The sequence below is a fragment of the Daucus carota genome, chromosome 6 (genome assembly GCF_001625215.2).
Source record: "Daucus carota subsp. sativus chromosome 6, DH1 v3.0, whole genome shotgun sequence".
Lineage (NCBI taxonomy): Eukaryota > Viridiplantae > Streptophyta > Magnoliopsida > Apiales > Apiaceae > Daucus > Daucus carota.
In genome coordinates, this window is record NC_030386.2 from 37,791,448 (window position 1) to 37,809,564 (window position 18,117).

At 33.8% G+C, this 18,117-nt stretch overlaps 4 protein-coding genes across 5 annotated transcripts; all 4 read left to right on the top strand.

Moving 5' to 3' along the window:
* The first annotated feature begins 776 nt into the window (after window positions 1–776).
* LOC108228122 (uncharacterized) lies at window positions 777–5,575 on the top strand. Its single transcript, XM_017403608.2, has 3 exons — window positions 777–1,527; window positions 3,266–3,538; window positions 4,904–5,575. Exons 1-3 carry the CDS (start codon window positions 958–960, stop codon window positions 5,171–5,173), a joined length of 1,113 nt encoding a protein of 370 aa, XP_017259097.1. The 5' UTR covers window positions 777–957; the 3' UTR covers window positions 5,174–5,575.
* A 580-nt stretch (window positions 5,576–6,155) lies between these two features.
* On the top strand, window positions 6,156–7,957 carry LOC108226866 (uncharacterized). 2 transcript variants are annotated; one of them, XM_064079879.1, is made up of 4 exons: window positions 6,156–6,370; window positions 6,715–6,759; window positions 6,853–7,203; window positions 7,645–7,957. In XM_064079879.1, exons 1-4 carry the CDS (start codon window positions 6,236–6,238, stop codon window positions 7,717–7,719), a joined length of 606 nt encoding a protein of 201 aa, XP_063935949.1. In that variant the 5' UTR covers window positions 6,156–6,235; the 3' UTR covers window positions 7,720–7,957. The 2 variants fall into 2 exon arrangements, with proteins under 2 accessions (XP_063935949.1, XP_017257347.1); XM_017401858.2 differs by having other exon boundaries at window positions 6,160–6,370; window positions 6,853–7,224.
* Window positions 7,958–8,550: 593 nt separating this feature from the next.
* LOC108226329 (thioredoxin H-type-like) lies at window positions 8,551–10,639 on the top strand. Its single transcript, XM_017401271.2, has 5 exons — window positions 8,551–8,753; window positions 9,149–9,208; window positions 9,385–9,516; window positions 9,930–10,052; window positions 10,140–10,639. The coding sequence occupies exons 2-5, from the start codon at window positions 9,188–9,190 to the stop codon at window positions 10,368–10,370; spliced, it is 507 nt and encodes a 168-aa protein (XP_017256760.1). The 5' UTR covers window positions 8,551–8,753; window positions 9,149–9,187; the 3' UTR covers window positions 10,371–10,639.
* Window positions 10,640–11,476: 837 nt separating this feature from the next.
* On the top strand, window positions 11,477–15,330 carry LOC108224365 (protein NETWORKED 4B). The gene is made up of 3 exons (XM_017398946.2): window positions 11,477–11,608; window positions 12,899–12,988; window positions 13,215–15,330. Exons 2-3 carry the CDS (start codon window positions 12,904–12,906, stop codon window positions 15,080–15,082), a joined length of 1,953 nt encoding a protein of 650 aa, XP_017254435.1. The 5' UTR covers window positions 11,477–11,608; window positions 12,899–12,903; the 3' UTR covers window positions 15,083–15,330.
* The last annotated feature ends 2,787 nt before the right edge of the window (window positions 15,331–18,117 follow it).

Below are 18,117 nucleotides of genomic sequence, written 5' to 3' on the forward strand. Positions count from 1 at the left end.
TAGTATAAAGATACTTTTTGTCTATAATTTGGAAAATTTCGTTGTTAATTTTTCGCAGAATACATATTTATCGAATTGAACTTAAACTTTTTAAATAACTTCATGAATAAAAGAAAAAACAATTTAATTTGTTGTAGATTTATAAAGTTAATATTTATAAAAATGTTTATACTAAATCATGAAATTGAAAATTGAAGACAATAATTTATTTTAAATTTTGTAAACAATCTTATAACAACCTATTTCCCATCTAAAAGTAACAATCTGTTAGATTATGTGCCTCTGAGCACATGTATCATAATAAAATTATAAAAATAAATTATTTATTATATTTAAGAAATTATATTTTAAAATATGTGCCTCGTTTCCGTTATCCAATATACACAATTAAGGTGACGGAGGGAGTATGAAGTAATATTTTCCTAAAGATCAATGAAAATTAATTTTTCAATTATAAATTATCAATGCTGAATTGTTAAAATTTTCAGATTTAAATCAGTTTTTTAAAATAGAGCAAGTTAATAAAAAAATTTGAAATTCAAAATCTCAATTTAAAAACATCGTAGGAATAATTTGGTTTAATCTTATAAATTCATGATCTTAGCTTATAAAGCCAACGAAACAGGCCTTTGTTGTTGTTTTTTGCAATAATTTGTTTAAAAGAAAGTTATAACTTAATTTGGAAAGAGAAAATATATATATATTTTTTAAAAAGAACTTTTAATTTTTATACTCTTTCATAAATAAATAAATTAAATTTGATTCTAACCCAAACAGTGGCGATGGACCGAGCCAGTAGAGTTGCCGAGCCCCAGCCGAACTTTCCACTGGACTCTCAAGATTTATAGATAAATGATCCACGCTCTTTTGGTTTCTTTCTTGTAGTCAATTCGTCAAGCACCTTGTGCACACTGTTGACTACTGAGTTTGTGCGCTTCGAGAATCTAACCTGGAAAAATGTCCAGACCCACATCAAAATTGATCATCCGAAGTCTTCATCGCCATCTAATCTCTTTAAAACCCTCGTCAAATTCTCACCCAATTGCGAATTTGACCGGCATATCTCAGTTTCTTGCTAATAAGCCCAAAGTGCAGACACATAATTTTACGCCATGGATGTTTAATGGTCAAAGGAATTATGGGTTACCTTCATTTCCTAAAATCTTGAAAAACCCAGGTGCTCAATTGAGCTCAAAGTCTAATTTGGGGTTGTTAGGGTTTAGGCAGTTTTCGAAAAAGGGGTTGAATTTGGAAGGGAATGTTTATGGGAAGTATGTGAAAGGTGCTGTTGAGAAACCGGTGAATGTTGCGAAGAATGTGTTTTCGAGGTATAGGGAAGCTGCCGGGTTGCAGATCGAGGCGTTTTGGAAGAGGAATAGTTTGTTTTTTGTCGGTGCTGGTGGGCTTATGGTGTGCATTTTGTTGTGGAGGGTCATGTTTGGTATTGCTAATACTTTTGTCGGGTTGTCTGAAGGCATGGCTAAATATGGGTTTCTTGCTCTATCCGCGGCAATGGTTGCATTTTCCGTGAGTTATTCTTTCTCATTGTTGGTGATCAGTACTGTTTGTAGCTTATTTAAGGATTTCTGTTTTTTTGATTGAATATATGTTGGATACTGTGAATATATGTTGTATAACTGGTAGGATTGTTCTGGGACAATGGAACTTGATAATTGGTTATTTCGCTATGTTACTCAGACTCTATATATTTGTTCTTATACCCCGTGTCCACCAGACATGACATGGGTGTGGCCGTGAGGGTATGAGATCTGAGTCGTGCCCCTCTTATTATCCCCGGACACTTCACCTTGTAGCATCCCAGTTTAAAATGATAATTTAGGTCTTATAATAACTTGTTCATAGAGATCAAGGTCTATGAATGACTCGTTTCTGTGTTATTCTATTGATTTCATGCTACAATTGTACATACATAATTCAGTGTATTTGAATTAGACACTATTTTGGTGAATGTAAAATAAATCAATCTATATAAAGTTTTACTTGAGTGGAGCTGAAGCGCCAAGTCCCAGCACCCGTGTCTAATATTGGATCCATGTCCAAGAATCCTGATTATCTGAAAACTATGAATTTGACTCTTGGATCCACACCCATGTCCGACACCCATACCCTAGTACGGGTAACGTAGATCTATTGTATAAAAACTTATCTGGGGTTTAATATTTGTTATGTGGGCTTACTAAGGCTTTTCTTTAGTAGGAACCTGTCTGCTGGATTCGTTATCTACAAAAATAGAGAGAATTCTATTTTATTAATAAATCATTAGAAAATTGTACTGTGTAGTCTGAGAGCACTTTCCATTAGCTTTCTTGCTGATGTTTTCTATGTTGTTAACTATCAGATAGTAATGCCGGTGTTGTTGATATGGCGTTTACTCATATAATACATCATGGAGGTTGGAACACACTTAGGATGGAATTATGTTCTGTTGATATAATAAGTTGCTGAATCTCACCACTCCTTGCCACATAGTTGAAAATTCGTTTATTCTATTATAGTGTGTGTGTGTGTGTGTGTGTCTAAAGGTCTCATGGTTTTATTTTCATTAATTACTTCTACAGAAATCAATTAGTTTGAATTTTCTGTTCGAGCCCAGGTCCCTGGACTGCCCATTTGTTCATACCTAGGTGTAAGTGTAACTGTTGGCGCATGAAGTTCGGTTTGGTATATACCTCGATCTATTGTTGCTTTGTTCTGAAGATTGATCCATATTGGTTCAATTCCTGAATAGGTTTCTTAATACTCAAACCAGATAAGAAGCTAAAAATTGTTTTTCCGTGTGCATCATGTATTTTAGAATGATTTTAGTATGAATGATTAGATGTTTGAGGTTTTGTTTCTGATAACATGTATGAAGTTTCTTTGGTAAAAGTCTATTTAAGTGTTCCTTCCCTCCTTTTTACGAACCAAATGGACTATAAAAACACATTTTCCGTCATTCTTGTCCCTTTAAAGTCCCAGTGAATATAATTTGATCACTGTTCAGCATCATGCTGGAGAAATATGCATTTCACTTGTTTATGGTTTTATTTATTAATAGAAATTAGTGATTGGTATTCCTTGTTATGTTTCTGTTATGTTGAAGGTCAGTAACTCCTTTATTCTCACCAAATGTTTTTATTAACTCAATATACAAGGAAAAAACATATACTCTTTATTGTCCCTATAAGGTCATTTTGATATGTATTTATCTTAAATTATTATTGAAATAGTGATTGTTTCTCCTTTTGTTTTTCCTATCTTGAAGGGATTGTATCTCCGTTCAAAATTCACGATCAATCCTGACAAGGTCTATAGAATGGCGATGAGGAGGTTAAACACATCAGCTGGAATTCTTGAGGTTATGGGCGCTCCACTCACTGGAACAGATTTAAGAGCATATGTGATGTCGGGAGGTGGTCTTACTCTGAAGAACTTCAAAGCAGGGTTTAGGGGCAAGCGTTGCTTTCTTATATTCCCGATTCGAGGATCTGAGAGAAAAGGCTTAGTAAGCGTCGAGGTGAAGAACAAGAAAGGCCAGGTTTGCTGTATACATGCTACTTTATGTTTCTCTATGTGATGCGGTATAAATTGAATTATTATCTGAATTTGGTCACATATGTTCTGTTAATTAGAATAGACAAAGGTAACTAACTAACTACTAGAATAATGCTTTTATGGTTTAGAGGTTCCATCATGATTCTGTGTATCCTTTTTTTTATGCTTGTTGCATTACCTTAATCTAGACCTGTAGAAATAATATTTATCCTACTTTCTGTTACATTTTGATTAAGATATTGCAATATAAAAGTCAGATTGTACTTCATGTATCACCCAAAGAATCTTTTGAAGCCTTAATTTACACTGCTTTGGGTTTTGAGTGCTAAAGATTATATGTATACTTCACTGTTTTTTATATAAAGCCAAGTCAGTACTTATTCCAACTGATAGAAAATTCCTATTTCATTATGCCTGTTAAGCTGTCATTTGATCTTGGACCCCAGAATTTGTCATTTTAATTTGACTGTTCGATGTGTCATCCTTTCAGCATTCCTCATCCCAGCATTTGACATATACGTGTACTCCTGTGTTTCTAAATTGGAACCCATATGACTTCGGATTATTTAATGGACTCGGTATAGAATTTAATCATTTTCTATGCTCGCAAGCCTTTTATAACATAAACTTCGCAATAGTTTACATGCAAAAGTATAGCTAAATTAAATGAACTTGTTATCAGTTATTGAACTTTTTAAATGGATTGAATTGATTATTCGAAGCTAAAGTAGGCTGAAACTTGAAGGTTGGTCACAGTGGGGGTGGGTGAGCAAATTGAATAGCTATAACTTAATAAATAATTAAAAATGATGTGTTATTGATTACTTTGTTCAATATGTTCTGTTTTTCAGTAATTCGCTTTCTTCTAATATTAATAGACCAGGTAGCTGGAATATGGTCTATTTTATAATGATGGTCTATTATATAATGAAGAGACTAAAGAGTACTTAATAGTTTTACAATAACATATTAATCAAGACTGATGTGTATGTATGATCTGACCACTGTAAAATGTATCAGGTATGTGGACAACTTTGAAGTGATTTATTCATTATTAACTTACTCATACCTTCATTGTGTAAAAAAGTCCTCTCCTGAATATGCAATTACTTATAAATTGCAATCTATGCCCCCTGCACTGGTAATACTTGATGCTTCATGTACATATTTTAATTGGATTAATTCTAAACCATTCTCTGTTATGTTTAATATTGATGCTTGTAGAGATAATTAGAGAAGTCATCAAATTGTAGCACATAAAATAAAAAAGATCAAAGAGCAAGGAAATTTGAAAATAAATAGAGTGATATTGTCCTGATATATGTACCCGTTGTTTTGATTTTTGTAGTATGATTTGAAGTTGTTGGCTGTGGACATTCCCATGGCAACAGGACCTGATCAACGTCTTTTCCTGGTTGGAGACGAAGAGGAGTACAAGGTTGGTGGTGGATTGATAGCCGAGCTAAGAGATCCCGTTGTGAAAGCAATGGCAGCAGCCAAGGAATTTGAAGATCGCGATGACAAAGAAGACGAGGAGGATGCTGAAAGAGAACTTGAGGAAGCAGAAAGAAGGCATCAAGAGGAAATCGAAAAGCTTGAAAGAGAGAGATTACAGTGATTTTGTATAAAATCCAATACTGCTGACATTTCCTGTCATGTATTTTTGTTTTCTCCAATTAGGTTTGTTAAAGGAGGCCTAGGGCCGTACTCATGCAAAGGTGGATTGCAATCGATACAGATGCATCTTGCATATGCATCAAGAGTTGTTTTACATAGTTTGTATCCCTCACCTGGTACCCCGTTGCATAAAGAGTTTCTACATAACATTCTGATGTACCTGACCAAGGAAAAAGTGAACACTCGTGCATCACAAAAAGGACCAAAAATGCTTGACATTGTTCATATTAGCATTTGTAATAAGGGGAAAAATTTATTTGATAGCAAGTAAAAGTTTTGTCTTGCTGATTTGGTTTGGGGTGAACTGACATTATATGAAAGAGAAGATGGTTTTTATTTATAATCTTTGTTCACTGCTGGGATAGACTGAGTAGATGCCGTAGTATTGGCTAGTTGTAATTGCTAAATATCCGCTTCTCTCAGCATTGCAATAATAAGGATTCTGAAATCATCTGGCATATTTGAAACTGAATTTTTTTTTCTGATTAATTTTTATAAAAGATTTTACCGACTTGTGAATTCTGCGTGCATGTCCAAAAACTTATAAAAATGATCGATAAAATATATTACTCGAACACGTCTTAAATTCAGTTAAATATCTATATTAATTAACAGATAAATATTATTCTAACATAAATGTATTTATAAAACAAAATTAAACACTAAAACATATACAAAACAATAAAGAATTTTTTTTATTCTGAATCCAAATATTCCAAGATAAAATTCAAAATTCAAATATAAACAAATATTACAATCCGGTTCTAAGATAATTATTTAAGATATAAGTAAACCAACTATGACAGTAGATATAGAAACATTTCATGTCGAAAACCAATAATTTAATAACACTTTTTAATGGAATATTAATATAAATGTTTATTGCGCACTCCAATCACGTCTATGAATCGGGTCTCTCACTCTTTTCTGTTACAAAACGTGGCGCCAAATAACAATCACAATTTCACACTTTCAAAATATCAGGAGAGAGAGAGAGAGAGAGATGGAGTTGCAGTGCTGCGGAGAATATGAAGCAGAAAGGCGGAAGTGCAAGAGCAAGCCACTGACGATACAAAAGTACCTCGATTTCTGTGAATACCACAAGCATTCCGATCTCACCGCCGATCATCTTAGAAAGGTCTCTCTCTCCCTCTCTCTCTCTCTCTCTCTCTCTCTCTCTCTCTCTATCTCTCAAACACAGACTCACACAATTAGCTGCATAGTTTCGGAAGCTGATAAGCCTAGTGATCTGTTCTGCAATATGCTTGATAGTTTTTTTTAGGTTTTTGACAATTTTAATACTCGAATCATCTGTTCATAAGTTCTAATTTCATAAATATGTGTGTGCAACTGTTTCTTCTCTGTTGTTGCTGCGAGAAATAATATGCTTTAATTGATTTTGATATTAATTGAATTGATCACTTCAAAACTTGTGATACCAGTTTGTTAATCCTCGTGGTTCGGTTTTCACTATTTTCATAGATAATCAGCATTCATGGATTCAAATCGCTGCGGAAAGTTAAAAAGGCAAGCTGATTTTATGATTTCTGTGTGTTAATTGGTGCTGTGTGTGTGTGTGTCTCTAAGATCAGTGAATTGTGGTTCTGAAATTTTTGGCAGGAGGTGCTGATTGATGCGGTAGACTCAATTAAGCTGATGGATCTGACTCGTTCCACTATCAATGATGATACCGTATCTTCATACGCGTTTATCACTTCTGAAGAGGCGATCAAGGACCTAATCTGCCTTAACTGGATTGAATGCTCTGTGACTTCCTTTAAAACATTGAACTCCGACTTGACCAGTCTTCAGAATGCTGGTACCTTTGGTTCGAAAACGTTAGCAATGAAAAAGAAGCGGGCAAAGATGATCAAACCAAAGGAAGGAATTCAACCAGTCTGCTCGTTGGCCTCTGGTGATCAGTGTTCTGTTGCTAAGGGGAGCATTGGTGATTGTGCTGCTGCTGATCATGTCAGTCCGTCTTCTTTGTTGGTAATAATTACTTGCATCTTAATCAATCTTGTTACTGCTTTAGTTTTTTGAAAGATTTTGCATATGATACTGAGAATGTCTGTGATTAATTGATAGATTTCCTTAGCATCATGCTTCTCCATGTAGCTCGAGGTCGTTTAAGCATGAAACAGGTTCCACTTTTAGTTGGTGGATATTTAGTTAGTGTTGGGAGTTCTGTTGATATCTAATAATAATGCGCATACATTAACCTATAGATGTTCTTCATAGTATAGAGATTGAGTCGAGTGATGTTTGAGCTCTCCTGAAAATCTTCTGTTACTGTTTTTTTTCCATTTATATTGACCACTTTTGGCAAACTTGCAATAGCAGTTCTTTGTCTTTTTGTGTCTCCCGAAGTTATATGGTTTATAACTGTTTTGAATTGTGATATGTCGACAGCCTGAGGAGGGTGGAGAACGACCTACACGCAAACGACAAGCACCGGGAAGATTGGAAGGTTATGTGAGGCTCTGATAGGTCGAATTCCAAAAGAGAAGAAAAGCAACAATTAGCCAAGTAGTAAGGATATATGGTGCTCTCTCTGTATGTATGCATCACCTGTCAGTAGAACTCCAGCCAGTTTAATACCTGTGAATAGAATTACTACTGTTTCCTCTTATTCCACTTCATATCCTGGAGAGTTGCTTTCTTGAAAAATTCGTTGTTTCCTAGACTATTTCCTGTATATCAATGAAGTTCATTTACATGTCAAGAGCATATTTCTTGTATAATTCGTGTGTGTGTCAGTGTGTAAATTAGTATACTTTGTTTCAAATCGAGCTAATAAGGCATACTCATCCAAAACAGAATTAATCTGCATCAGGGCTGTGAACAGGGGAACCTGTCAAGATCTTCCAGCACGTGCACAACATTAGAAATATAAATCTGCAAGTTCTGCATCACTAAAGCTTAAAATGTGATACACCGTTGGACAAATGTAAGTTCAAGAATGTTGGCAGTTGGATTGGAGTACTAGTTATATGTATGGTTCAAATTAATTTACAAAATGGCTTATTTATTCTGTGACAGGAAGAATTTTTTTTTTTTCTCTCGATCAATTTTTTAAACAAAACATATTCTAATTCACTTATACAGCTCATATTGTTGTATGTTTGTTGTATTCTGATTTATGATATAAGGTTTTTTATCTCCAGAAAAGCTATGTTATATTTTAATTTCGGGCATGATCTGAAAAAAGTTAATAGTACTCCCTTGTAGGAAAAATATTAAACAAGTTCAATATTTGTGTAAACATTAAGACTTTTGACGACATATATCTGCTAACAAAGGGTTGTGCCTGACCACAAACAAAATGGAGGGGCAATAAACAATTCTGTGCTGAAGCCTATCCTAAAGAAACATAACATTGTTTTTGATTCCATAAATATTAGTAAAAAAAAAGGATTCTTTCTTGTCGGCCTTGTGTTTGATCATCATTCTCTTTTGCCAGAAAAACGTTATTGGATTTTCGACATTTCAATTCCAGAACTCAATCTGATATAATAAGGGTAATTCATATAGTTAAATGCTTCTTCATCCATCACACACACACATTCGAATAGTTAAATGCAGGCAAGAATTGTATGAGAAGGTCCTTTTTCATGTGTTTACAGACGTATTTCCACAATGATATCATATCATCATGAATTCAGATTGAATGTTAATATATCATTCATTCATTGAATTGATGAATAAAATGTGCATTTGCATGCAGAAAACTTGCTATTTCTGTTAAATCAGGTTCTGTAAACAATGTATCGTTTTATTTATATGAAAGTTCTGTGAGTTTTTGCATGAAGCTTTAACTTATTGTAATTCATGTGAAGTTTTGGTCTGGATTATGCAATGGTTTACTTTATTAGCATCCATCTCTGACAGGTTCTGTAATATTTTTTACCCGTAGGTAACGTCTGGGATTATAGGTACAGCAATCCTAACTTTAATGGGACCTTGTGTGAGCAAGGTAATGTGTACTTTGATTAAGAAACTCCTATGACAGATGATAACTCGTTGGATTGCTTATTGCACCTCACATGGTGTTTCGCCTATTGCTAGCCTTAATGAACTATATAGTGTAAGTAAAAAAAGAGAGGAGCTTTATGACTAAGTTGCTTTCATTTTTTTTGTCACTCAGTACAGCCTTCAACAAAAGATGATGATGTAGACGATCACTTTTCCAAATCAAAACTTGGGGCTAGTAACATTACGCTAGTCACTGATATGGACAAGTGGGAAGAAATGCTATCAGAAGCTGATGAGGCCGGCAAGATAGTAAGTTAATGTTTTGAATTTCCTTGTTATTAACCGACCATTGTGTTTGGTTCATTGGTAACTGGCAAGGAATGATAATTAAAACTGAATGTTCATTGTAAGAATTCAGAATAGATAAAGTTCAGTATAAATTTGTGGAATAAATGAATTATGGTAGTAGATATTAGACATGGGGATCAATCGTGTATCGAGTTTATTGAAACTTCTGTTTGCCAGGGTACTTGATCTGTTATTTGGACCCTAGCTAGTTCTGCAGCTGTAACATCATTTTCTTCTTCTACTGTAGTCATGACTAATTCGATGTATAAAAGTAGCTCAGATTTAGGTTTTATACGAGGATACTAATATTTATTACTTAAGGTTTCCCTAGTTAACTCACTTTCAAATTTTCAATCTTGTTTCGTTTTCAACAGGTTTTGGTAAATTTTAGTGCAGACTGGTGTAATCCCTGTAGAGATGTATTACCCGTGTTTCGTAGTCTTGCAGAAACATACACTTCTATAATGTTCTTAATAGTGGACGTGGATGAACTAGCTGTAAGCAGCACTTCAACTTCCTTCTTATCATTTGATTAGCAGCATGAAACATCTCTGTAAATATTTTTATTTAACACTGTGTTGCAGGAATTTAGCACGTCATGGGAAATCAAGGCGACTCCAACCTTTTTCTTTCTTAAAGATGGGCAAGAATTGGATAAACTTGTGGGAGCCAACAAGGAAGAGCTTAAGAGGAGGACCGATGTCATGGCCAAATCTCTAACCAATTCGCGTAGTCTTGTATCAAATCGAGACCAAAACTCTAGCCAGAGTAGGACGGATGATAATGCAAAAATGCAGAACGTCGGAACAAATTAGGCTTTTGACACTCCCTTTTAATCAGGACTCGAGAGTGCTAGTTGTCTTCGACGGAAGGGAGATGAAAAGTAGAAAAGTAATGTAAAAGACGCTTGTGTGTTCAGAGCATTGTACACTCAAGTCCGGCTGATCACTATCAGTAGCCGAGATTAAAATCGTGTATAGATTGTGCACATGTTTATGTAGAGGTACTTGAGCTTCTTCATAACCCGTTTATACATTAATCAACAGCCTTATCATTTCTTAATTGATACGTTATATTTTGCTGCAAGTAGATTTGTTGGCACAAATTTTTTTCGAGGGAGGTTTGGCTTCCCGCCTAAATTTGTGTTGAATCCGTAAACTTAAACCCGATCCAAAATAATAATTATTTACGTCTTATGATCTTATCGATGATTGAAAATAATAATTATTTATTTTATAGTGGGTTTTCAGGTTATTGGACAATGTCCAATTTTGACGCCTTTGTCAATGACATCATCGAACAATATAATATTCTTCAGTCTCACTCATTTTTATATAAGTATTTGTATTATTTGCATGTATTTCAAAATTTTTACAAAATATAATTTTATAATTTATTTTTAAAAATTATTTATATAAAATTTTAATTATTAAATTTTTATTCAGAACAAGAGCTGTTAAAATAATTTATGAAATTATATTTTAAATATAAAAGTTTTGAAATACATGTCGAGCACATTATTAAAAGGGATAGAGGAAGTACATAATATTCAATCCCATTATTTTTGAAAGTTTTTCTTTTTAAATACATATAAAATATAGTTAATTTATTTTCAAAATTTCTTTTTATAAAAATCTTAGTATTAAATTTTTGTTTTAGAAATGAAATTTATCATGTTAGATAATGCGCCGAGATCGAAACCCAGGGGACAGACGTTGAATTGCATGAGTAAATGTTTACTGATGTGGGCCATGCGCAAAACAAGATGCATTTCAAAATTGGAGGCCCATGGCCCCATGGGTCCAACAATAATACGATCACATAAAAGGACAAACAAAAATACCGTATATACTCCCTGTTATTCTTGGATTCTCTTCAAAATTTCAAAACTAAATAAACAAATATTTAAATTTTAAAGCGCGGGCGAAAAAGTTACAAACATAAAACCCCAAAACGCTACACTTTATATGCACACACCTATACATACAGCTGTTCTCCTCCTCTCTGTCTCTTCACTTCTCTCTCATTCACAGATCTTCAAGCTCATTTACAGGCGAGTTTGTTTTGTTTTGTTTTATTTTCAACTCCTTAAAGTTTTTAATTAATTTCTTATTTACTTTTTGTTGATTTAATCAGTTTTTTTGATCAATTCTTGCTGTTTGTTTATCAATTTATGTGTGATTTTTATTGATTGATGAATTATTCGAGGACTTTTCGATTTATACATAGATTAACACATATAACACGCAATTGTTGCTTTATTTTTGGTTTAATTAAGTTTTGTTGGATTTGTGGATGGTGAATTGATGATTATTGTTGTTTGTTAGATCTGTTTGATTTACGTATGCGATTTGCGACGATTTTGTACGGTGTATGCTACGCGATTTATGTAATATATGTGTAACGAGTAGTTTATTAGAATTCTGAACATCAATTTTGTTCAAGATTCTGAGTTCTTGAGTGATTTTATCGCTTTTCTTGTATTAAATTCTGAATAGATGTAAGAATTGTGTTTAGGTGTTTGTGAAGAAGTTGGTTGAGTGATGATAATTGTAGCCATCGACAATCGCGGATTTATTTTTTTTTTTTTGGCTTAAACACCTTCTACTTGCAGATGAATTTTAGGAATTAGTTTTGATATGTTCGGATTGTCCTGATGAATTTGTATAAATTAAACACTAATGTAGGGCCTGATATGTTTGTTAGACAAGTGAGCGACAAATTGACAGATCTTGTACTATATGTTGATTTCCTGCAAGTGAATTTCATTATTGATTTGAGCTGATTTAACGTAGGCTGCATTGTCGAGTTGTAAAAAGTTGAGTGCCTAATCTATATGACATGCTTATGTATAATTGTAGTCAAGTTGTTGTCTATATAGCAGAATTGAATTTACTTCTTCTAGAGTAGTACATTTGCTTGTTTTGATTCATTGCTCCCTTGTAGTTTGTACAAGACTCCTGCCAGAAACCATTACTCTTGAAAATATCGAGTTATGATTGGTTTTCTTTGAACAGGCCTCCCCAAAAGCATGTTTTCTTTGACCTATCTTTGAACTATTTGTGTATTTGATACTTCTCAAAATTTCAATGGTAAAATATGCATTGAAGTGAAAGGACAAGATTTATATATCGTGTGTCCCTGTGGCCCTGTGGTTTATAGTATGTCACTACATTGTTGCTTGTAGTATGTGTTTAGTTCAGTAAGTGAAACAGTGTTTACGGTTTAAACTGTTGTCTGTTATATGTTATTATGTCATCGCAAGCTACTTTAACAAAATCATCTGAATTGCACCATTTTGCATTGCCATACCATATGGTATTAAATTGACATATTGTTGCAGGTGAAATGAAGGGTTTAATACCATACTCCAGGGGGCTGGATAGTCACATCCGTCCTGAAAATCCTAAATGGCTTGCAGAAAATATTGAGGGTAAGCTACTGGGTTTCATGGTGTTATTGTATCTTTTCACCTGATATTTTGGTTTAATATATTTCATCAGTTAACTCGCTTTGGGCTGGTTTATAGTAATTGATAGAAGTTCATAAAGTGCCCTTTCCCATCTTTTCAAATTGCTGCATAAACATCATTAGAAAGAGTAGAACTTACAGTATCTTAGAGTTCTACAGCAATAATAAGTGAAATTAATTGAGTGCAGAGGTTGATAAGATTCTTGAAGAAATTCGAAGGTTGACAGAAGATGAATATTTTGAAGTTACAGACGCTGAAGGTTGTCATCAACAAAAGCCACAGCTGGTAGCCCACGCTACAAGGATTGGTGACATGTATAAATTACTGGCGGAGCGCTATAATCATTTGACTGAAGAAGTTCGCTTGCAAATTTCTTCTCCAGTTAACATGAAAAATTCTGCTATTATTGACAGTGGTTCTCAACGTATGTCTCCCTTGCAAACTCCAGATCAGAAATTTATTAGTCCCAGATCAGAACAGGATGGTGATTCCAAAATGTATCCAGGTTTATTTAGTGGAAGCCCTGATTCTTCTTCGAAAGAAGCTTCTGAATATTCCACGTCATCAGACTCAGAATCTGAATCTTTCTACTCCACCACCAACAAGGACACCGTTTCACCTATGAGTATTATGAGCAAAGTCCCAGCCAGCAAATTTGTTGAACAAACTGAGTCTCAGGGAACTGAAGTGATGGTCCAAAAGGTAAAGGAAGAATATGTAGATGGCACAGCTAATGTAAGAGAATCTGAAGATTCTGACATGTTATCTGGACGACTTGCTGCATATGAAGATGAGCTGGTAATCGCAAGGGAAAAACTTCAATTTTTGGAAAATGAAAATGCCAGGTTGGAGGGTGAGCTCAAGACGCAACAATCAGTGACAGTTTTGACAGATATCTCGAATGCTCAGCTTCATGCACAGCAGTCTGAACAAATGCAAGATGCAAAACTTGAAATGGAAAAACGTAAGGTGCTGGAGCTACAATATCAGGTGGCCGAATTACAATGTCAGATTGATGACTCGAAAGGTTATGTTGAGTTATTGATGCAAGAGTTGAAGATGTACAGAGAAAAACTTAGGGGCTCAGAGGAAGAAATTGAGAAACTGAAAAAAGAGCACTGTGATAAGGTTTCTGAAGCAACTCTTCAGTTTCAAATTCAACTTGAATCTGCTTATAAAAATATAGGCTTGTTAACGGCCAATCTTAATTTGGAACACGATCAAGTTGTGGAGTTGGAGGAGAAAATTCTGGGATATGCTGCTGACAAATTACAGCATGACAAAGAAATCACTGCATTGAAGCTAGAATTGTCTGATGCTCACAAAAACTTCTCTGAGGCGAAAGAACTTCTTCAAAGTGATTTATCTGGTCTGTTAGAACAGAATACCAAATTGAATGCAATAGTTGAAGACTTTGAAGCGCAGATTATATCACTTGAAAAAGAGATCTATCGCTGCAAATTTGAAAATGTGGAAATGCAAGCGTTACATGATGCTCAAGTGATCGACTTGCAAGTTGACATTGAAAATTTGAAGGCTGAAGTAAAAGATAAAAGCGAGCAAGTGGAGGCTGTGAATAAAAACCTTGATATGCTCATACTGAACTATGATGTGCTGATGGAGAACAAAGACGTGAAGGTTGAAAATCTGGAGGCTGAAGTAAAAGATAAAGGCGAGCAAGTGAAGGCTCTGAATAAAAACCTTGATATGCTCACACTGAACTATGATGTGCTGATGGAGAACAAAGACGTGAAGGTTGAAAACCTCAATGCTGAACTGTCATCCAAGAATGACGAAATCCGAGAAATGAAGAATCATCTAAATCAGTTGCAGCTGGAGAATGTAGAAATGGTTGCTGAATCTAAAAGAGGAAGAAAGCTTGCAGATGAACTAAATGAGAAAGTGGTGGAACTTCAGAATGAGGTGGACAGGCAGTTAGCTATGATTTCAGATCAAGCTGAGAAGAAGAGGGAGGCTATAAGGCAGCTATGCTTCTCTGTCGAGCATTACAGAAATAGATATCAAGAACTTCGTCAGGCATTCTTGGCTCGGTGAATTCGACTAGTCCCTGTAGAATTCACAAGTTCTTGATGGATACAATTACATATAGCTATTACCAGTATTCTGTTTTCACATTTTAGCCTATGCTTGAGCTCAGTGCTCAGCTGAAGTTGTGATGTTGCCTGTGATGGTCCAAACTTTTTAGAATTTTGCATATTATTGTTTGGCACATTCTGTAATCTGTTTTACCAGGGCTGTCAATTTCTTGGTAATCTAGTTGCTTATGAGTTTCTTAGATTACAGCTGCTTTGAGTATCACTGTTTTTTCAACAGGTACAATTTCATTAATCAGAGAGGCACAATTTAGTGAGTAATTGTAGAGCTGCAGGGAGAGTATTCTGGTTGTCAATACTAGCCAGTCATATCTTCTTTCTAATTTGATAGTGTTGCCGCTAATTTGGCAGACAGGTAATTCTATTTTCAGTCTCATGGGACCTAAAAATCTGGGTAGATAGGATAACTTATCATTATTTTTTTAATCCAAGATTTAAAGATAAAAGTGGCGGATTGTGTACTAGTGACGTCATCAAGACGTGAGGCGAATAATGCATCGCGAGGGTGTGCGAGTGTGTGTCTGTGACTGTGTCAGGTAATGACTGCTGAGGGTCAACGTGACAGGGACAACGCTAAAGGCATAGTCTTTTTATTTATTTTTATTGCGTCGGGGTCGTATTAAATTGGTTTTTTTTTGAAAAAAAATATATTCTTGAAGTTTGGGTATATTTTATTTAAAATTTTGAAAATATAACTAAATTTTGAGGAACTAAATTAAAATTTTAAATTAATTTTATAATATAGTGATAATCAGGATTTTAAATTGTATTAATTTGATTGTATTCGGTTGAGATTATTTAAAATATGATATTCAAAGATTGTTAAGTTTTTTAACTTCATAAATTGATTAATATTGTGATATTGTTCGATATATTTTATCTTTCTAAAATTTCTACATAATTCAAGAAAAATTTGGAAACTTGTATTTGAACTTAAAAATTCCAAACAAATTTTATTATATTTTATCAAAAATTCATCAAATTTTGTAATAACTCAAAATCAATTACGATCTATTATAATTCATAAAATTATGAGTCCAAAAAATTCCTAGAATATAGGGAAGGATACTCATATATAGATTTACGAAACTAAGCATATTGTATTAGCGCGATATCCTGATTGTAAAATGCAGCTTGTCGTTATACTTATTTATATCACTATTCTGATTCTCATCATCGGTAAATTAAAAAAAGCAGTTCTAAATGAAGAATATCAATTTTTGGGTTTATCATTTACTATATTTTATTGTCCGTAACAAACATTTTAAATTTGAAAACGAAAGAATAGTAAAGTGAGTATATTGAATGCTTATATGGTTTGTGGTTAGTAAGATAGTTGTAGTGGTTGGGAGATACAGTTGAAACATGCATTTATTTATATTTGGACAACAGCCTCTCCTCTTTACCTGTCACCATCCCTCGTCCGCCCATGTTCAAAATTTCAACCCAACCCCTTCAGTATTCGCACTAAAATCGGACTAATGACGCGGTTAAATACGATTATTAATGCTGTCGTATAATAAACCAAAATGTTTCGTAATGTAAGAATAATTTTTCAATAAAAGTTTGTCTAGTGTGCCTATGATCACATGCTAAGCACAGAAATACATAAATTTGGTGTGTTTTAATTGGTGTGGTGGGTGTGAATGCAGAAGATCCGTCATTTTTAAATGGGTGTAAACCAATCAAAATAAAATTTTTTTTATCAAATTTGGTGTTTATTGTGTGTTCACACCACAAGAAAACTGTTTTAATAAAATCACAAATTTTTAAGCATGATATCCAAGTAAAACGCGAAAATTACCTGTACATTTTATAAGACTTAATCAAAAAGTTGGCGTCATCTGCACTGCATAATCAGCGACTACCCGAAAGGGCAACAAGCTTTGCCTTAATATTTCGATTTGCCACGTGGCATGCGGCAGCTGTCAGATTGACCCAGTAAGTCAACAAACTCGTAGGGTCCGTCAAGGGATAATCGTAGTGGCCACGCGGTTGACTTTTCTGTACCTTTGGCGTGCTGCTGCTGCTTGGCTGATCGCAGACCACGGATCAAATTTTTTACTGTAACAGTACTTTTTCCGTTTCAAAATACATGTTGGATTTAGGAAAAATTTTTTTATCAAAATATTTGTCCACTTCAACTTCCAATGTCAATTTATATTTCTCAAATCAACTCTACTTCACATATTACTAATTTATATTTCTAAGATCAACCATACACCACATATTATGTTCAATTAATGACTTTATGCACTTCTTTTTTCTCACAATCAACTTTTCTTAAACTATGTAATTTTTTTAAAATGTACATGTAATTTGAAATGGAGAGTGTAATATTAATTTTGTTGGAAAGAATAAATAAGGCTGCTAGCTTTGCTTTTGCTCTTAGCTCTTACGGGGTACTTTAGGAGAGGAGCAAATATCTTGCTCGATGTTTTTATTAAAATGGATTATCAGTATGAAACGGGAACTATTTAATTTCTCTTTTTTAACGAAAATTTATATAATTACATGACTGTTTAATGTTTGTTCCATGATCAAGTAAATATTTAAATATACTTTTAAAATTATTAGTATATATTATAATATATAACAAATTTTTTTATTTTCACCAAACATAACTCATAAACTGTAACATTTATATTTTAGATTATCATGAATATATAAATCGTGACCATAAAAAATGAAAGAAATAAAATGAAATAATATATACGGTGATTTGATGTAGGGTTTTATAACCCGTTATCCATACCAGATTTGCGATTTGGTGTATGTTGAGTCAGTATTGCTAGCTACTTGCTGCATGTTTAGGCAGCAAATTACAGTCCTCTATCCCTTATTGTTTTTCTAAATTATAAATCTTCATTCATATAAAGTTAAAATTATGTTTTATTTAAATACTATCAAACACCTAAATTATTACTCTAAAAAAAAATTTAAATACTTATTTGTCATATGAATACATACTTACTT

Excerpts from the sequence above, each read along its gene's own strand:
- LOC108228122 (XM_017403608.2), top strand. The coding sequence starts at position 958 with ATGTCCAGACCCACATCAAAATTGATCATCCGAAGTCTTCATCGCCAT. Across the intron at positions 1,528-3,265 it reads CGGCAATGGTTGCATTTTCC|GGATTGTATCTCCGTTCAAA; the intron begins GTGAGTTATTCT and ends CCTATCTTGAAG. Across the intron at positions 3,539-4,903 it reads TGAAGAACAAGAAAGGCCAG|TATGATTTGAAGTTGTTGGC; the intron begins GTTTGCTGTATA and ends TGATTTTTGTAG.
- LOC108226866 (XM_017401858.2), top strand. The coding sequence starts at position 6,236 with ATGGAGTTGCAGTGCTGCGGAGAATATGAAGCAGAAAGGCGGAAGTGC. Across the intron at positions 6,371-6,714 it reads CCGCCGATCATCTTAGAAAG|ATAATCAGCATTCATGGATT; the intron begins GTCTCTCTCTCC and ends CTATTTTCATAG. Across the intron at positions 7,225-7,644 it reads TCAGTCCGTCTTCTTTGTTG|CCTGAGGAGGGTGGAGAACG; the intron begins GTAATAATTACT and ends ATATGTCGACAG.
- LOC108224365 (XM_017398946.2), top strand. The coding sequence starts at position 12,904 with ATGAAGGGTTTAATACCATACTCCAGGGGGCTGGATAGTCACATCCGT. Across the intron at positions 12,989-13,214 it reads GCTTGCAGAAAATATTGAGG|AGGTTGATAAGATTCTTGAA; the intron begins GTAAGCTACTGG and ends AATTGAGTGCAG.
- LOC108226329 (XM_017401271.2), top strand. The coding sequence starts at position 9,188 with ATGGGACCTTGTGTGAGCAAG. Across the intron at positions 9,209-9,384 it reads TGGGACCTTGTGTGAGCAAG|CCTTCAACAAAAGATGATGA; the intron begins GTAATGTGTACT and ends CACTCAGTACAG. Across the intron at positions 10,053-10,139 it reads TGGACGTGGATGAACTAGCT|GAATTTAGCACGTCATGGGA; the intron begins GTAAGCAGCACT and ends ACTGTGTTGCAG.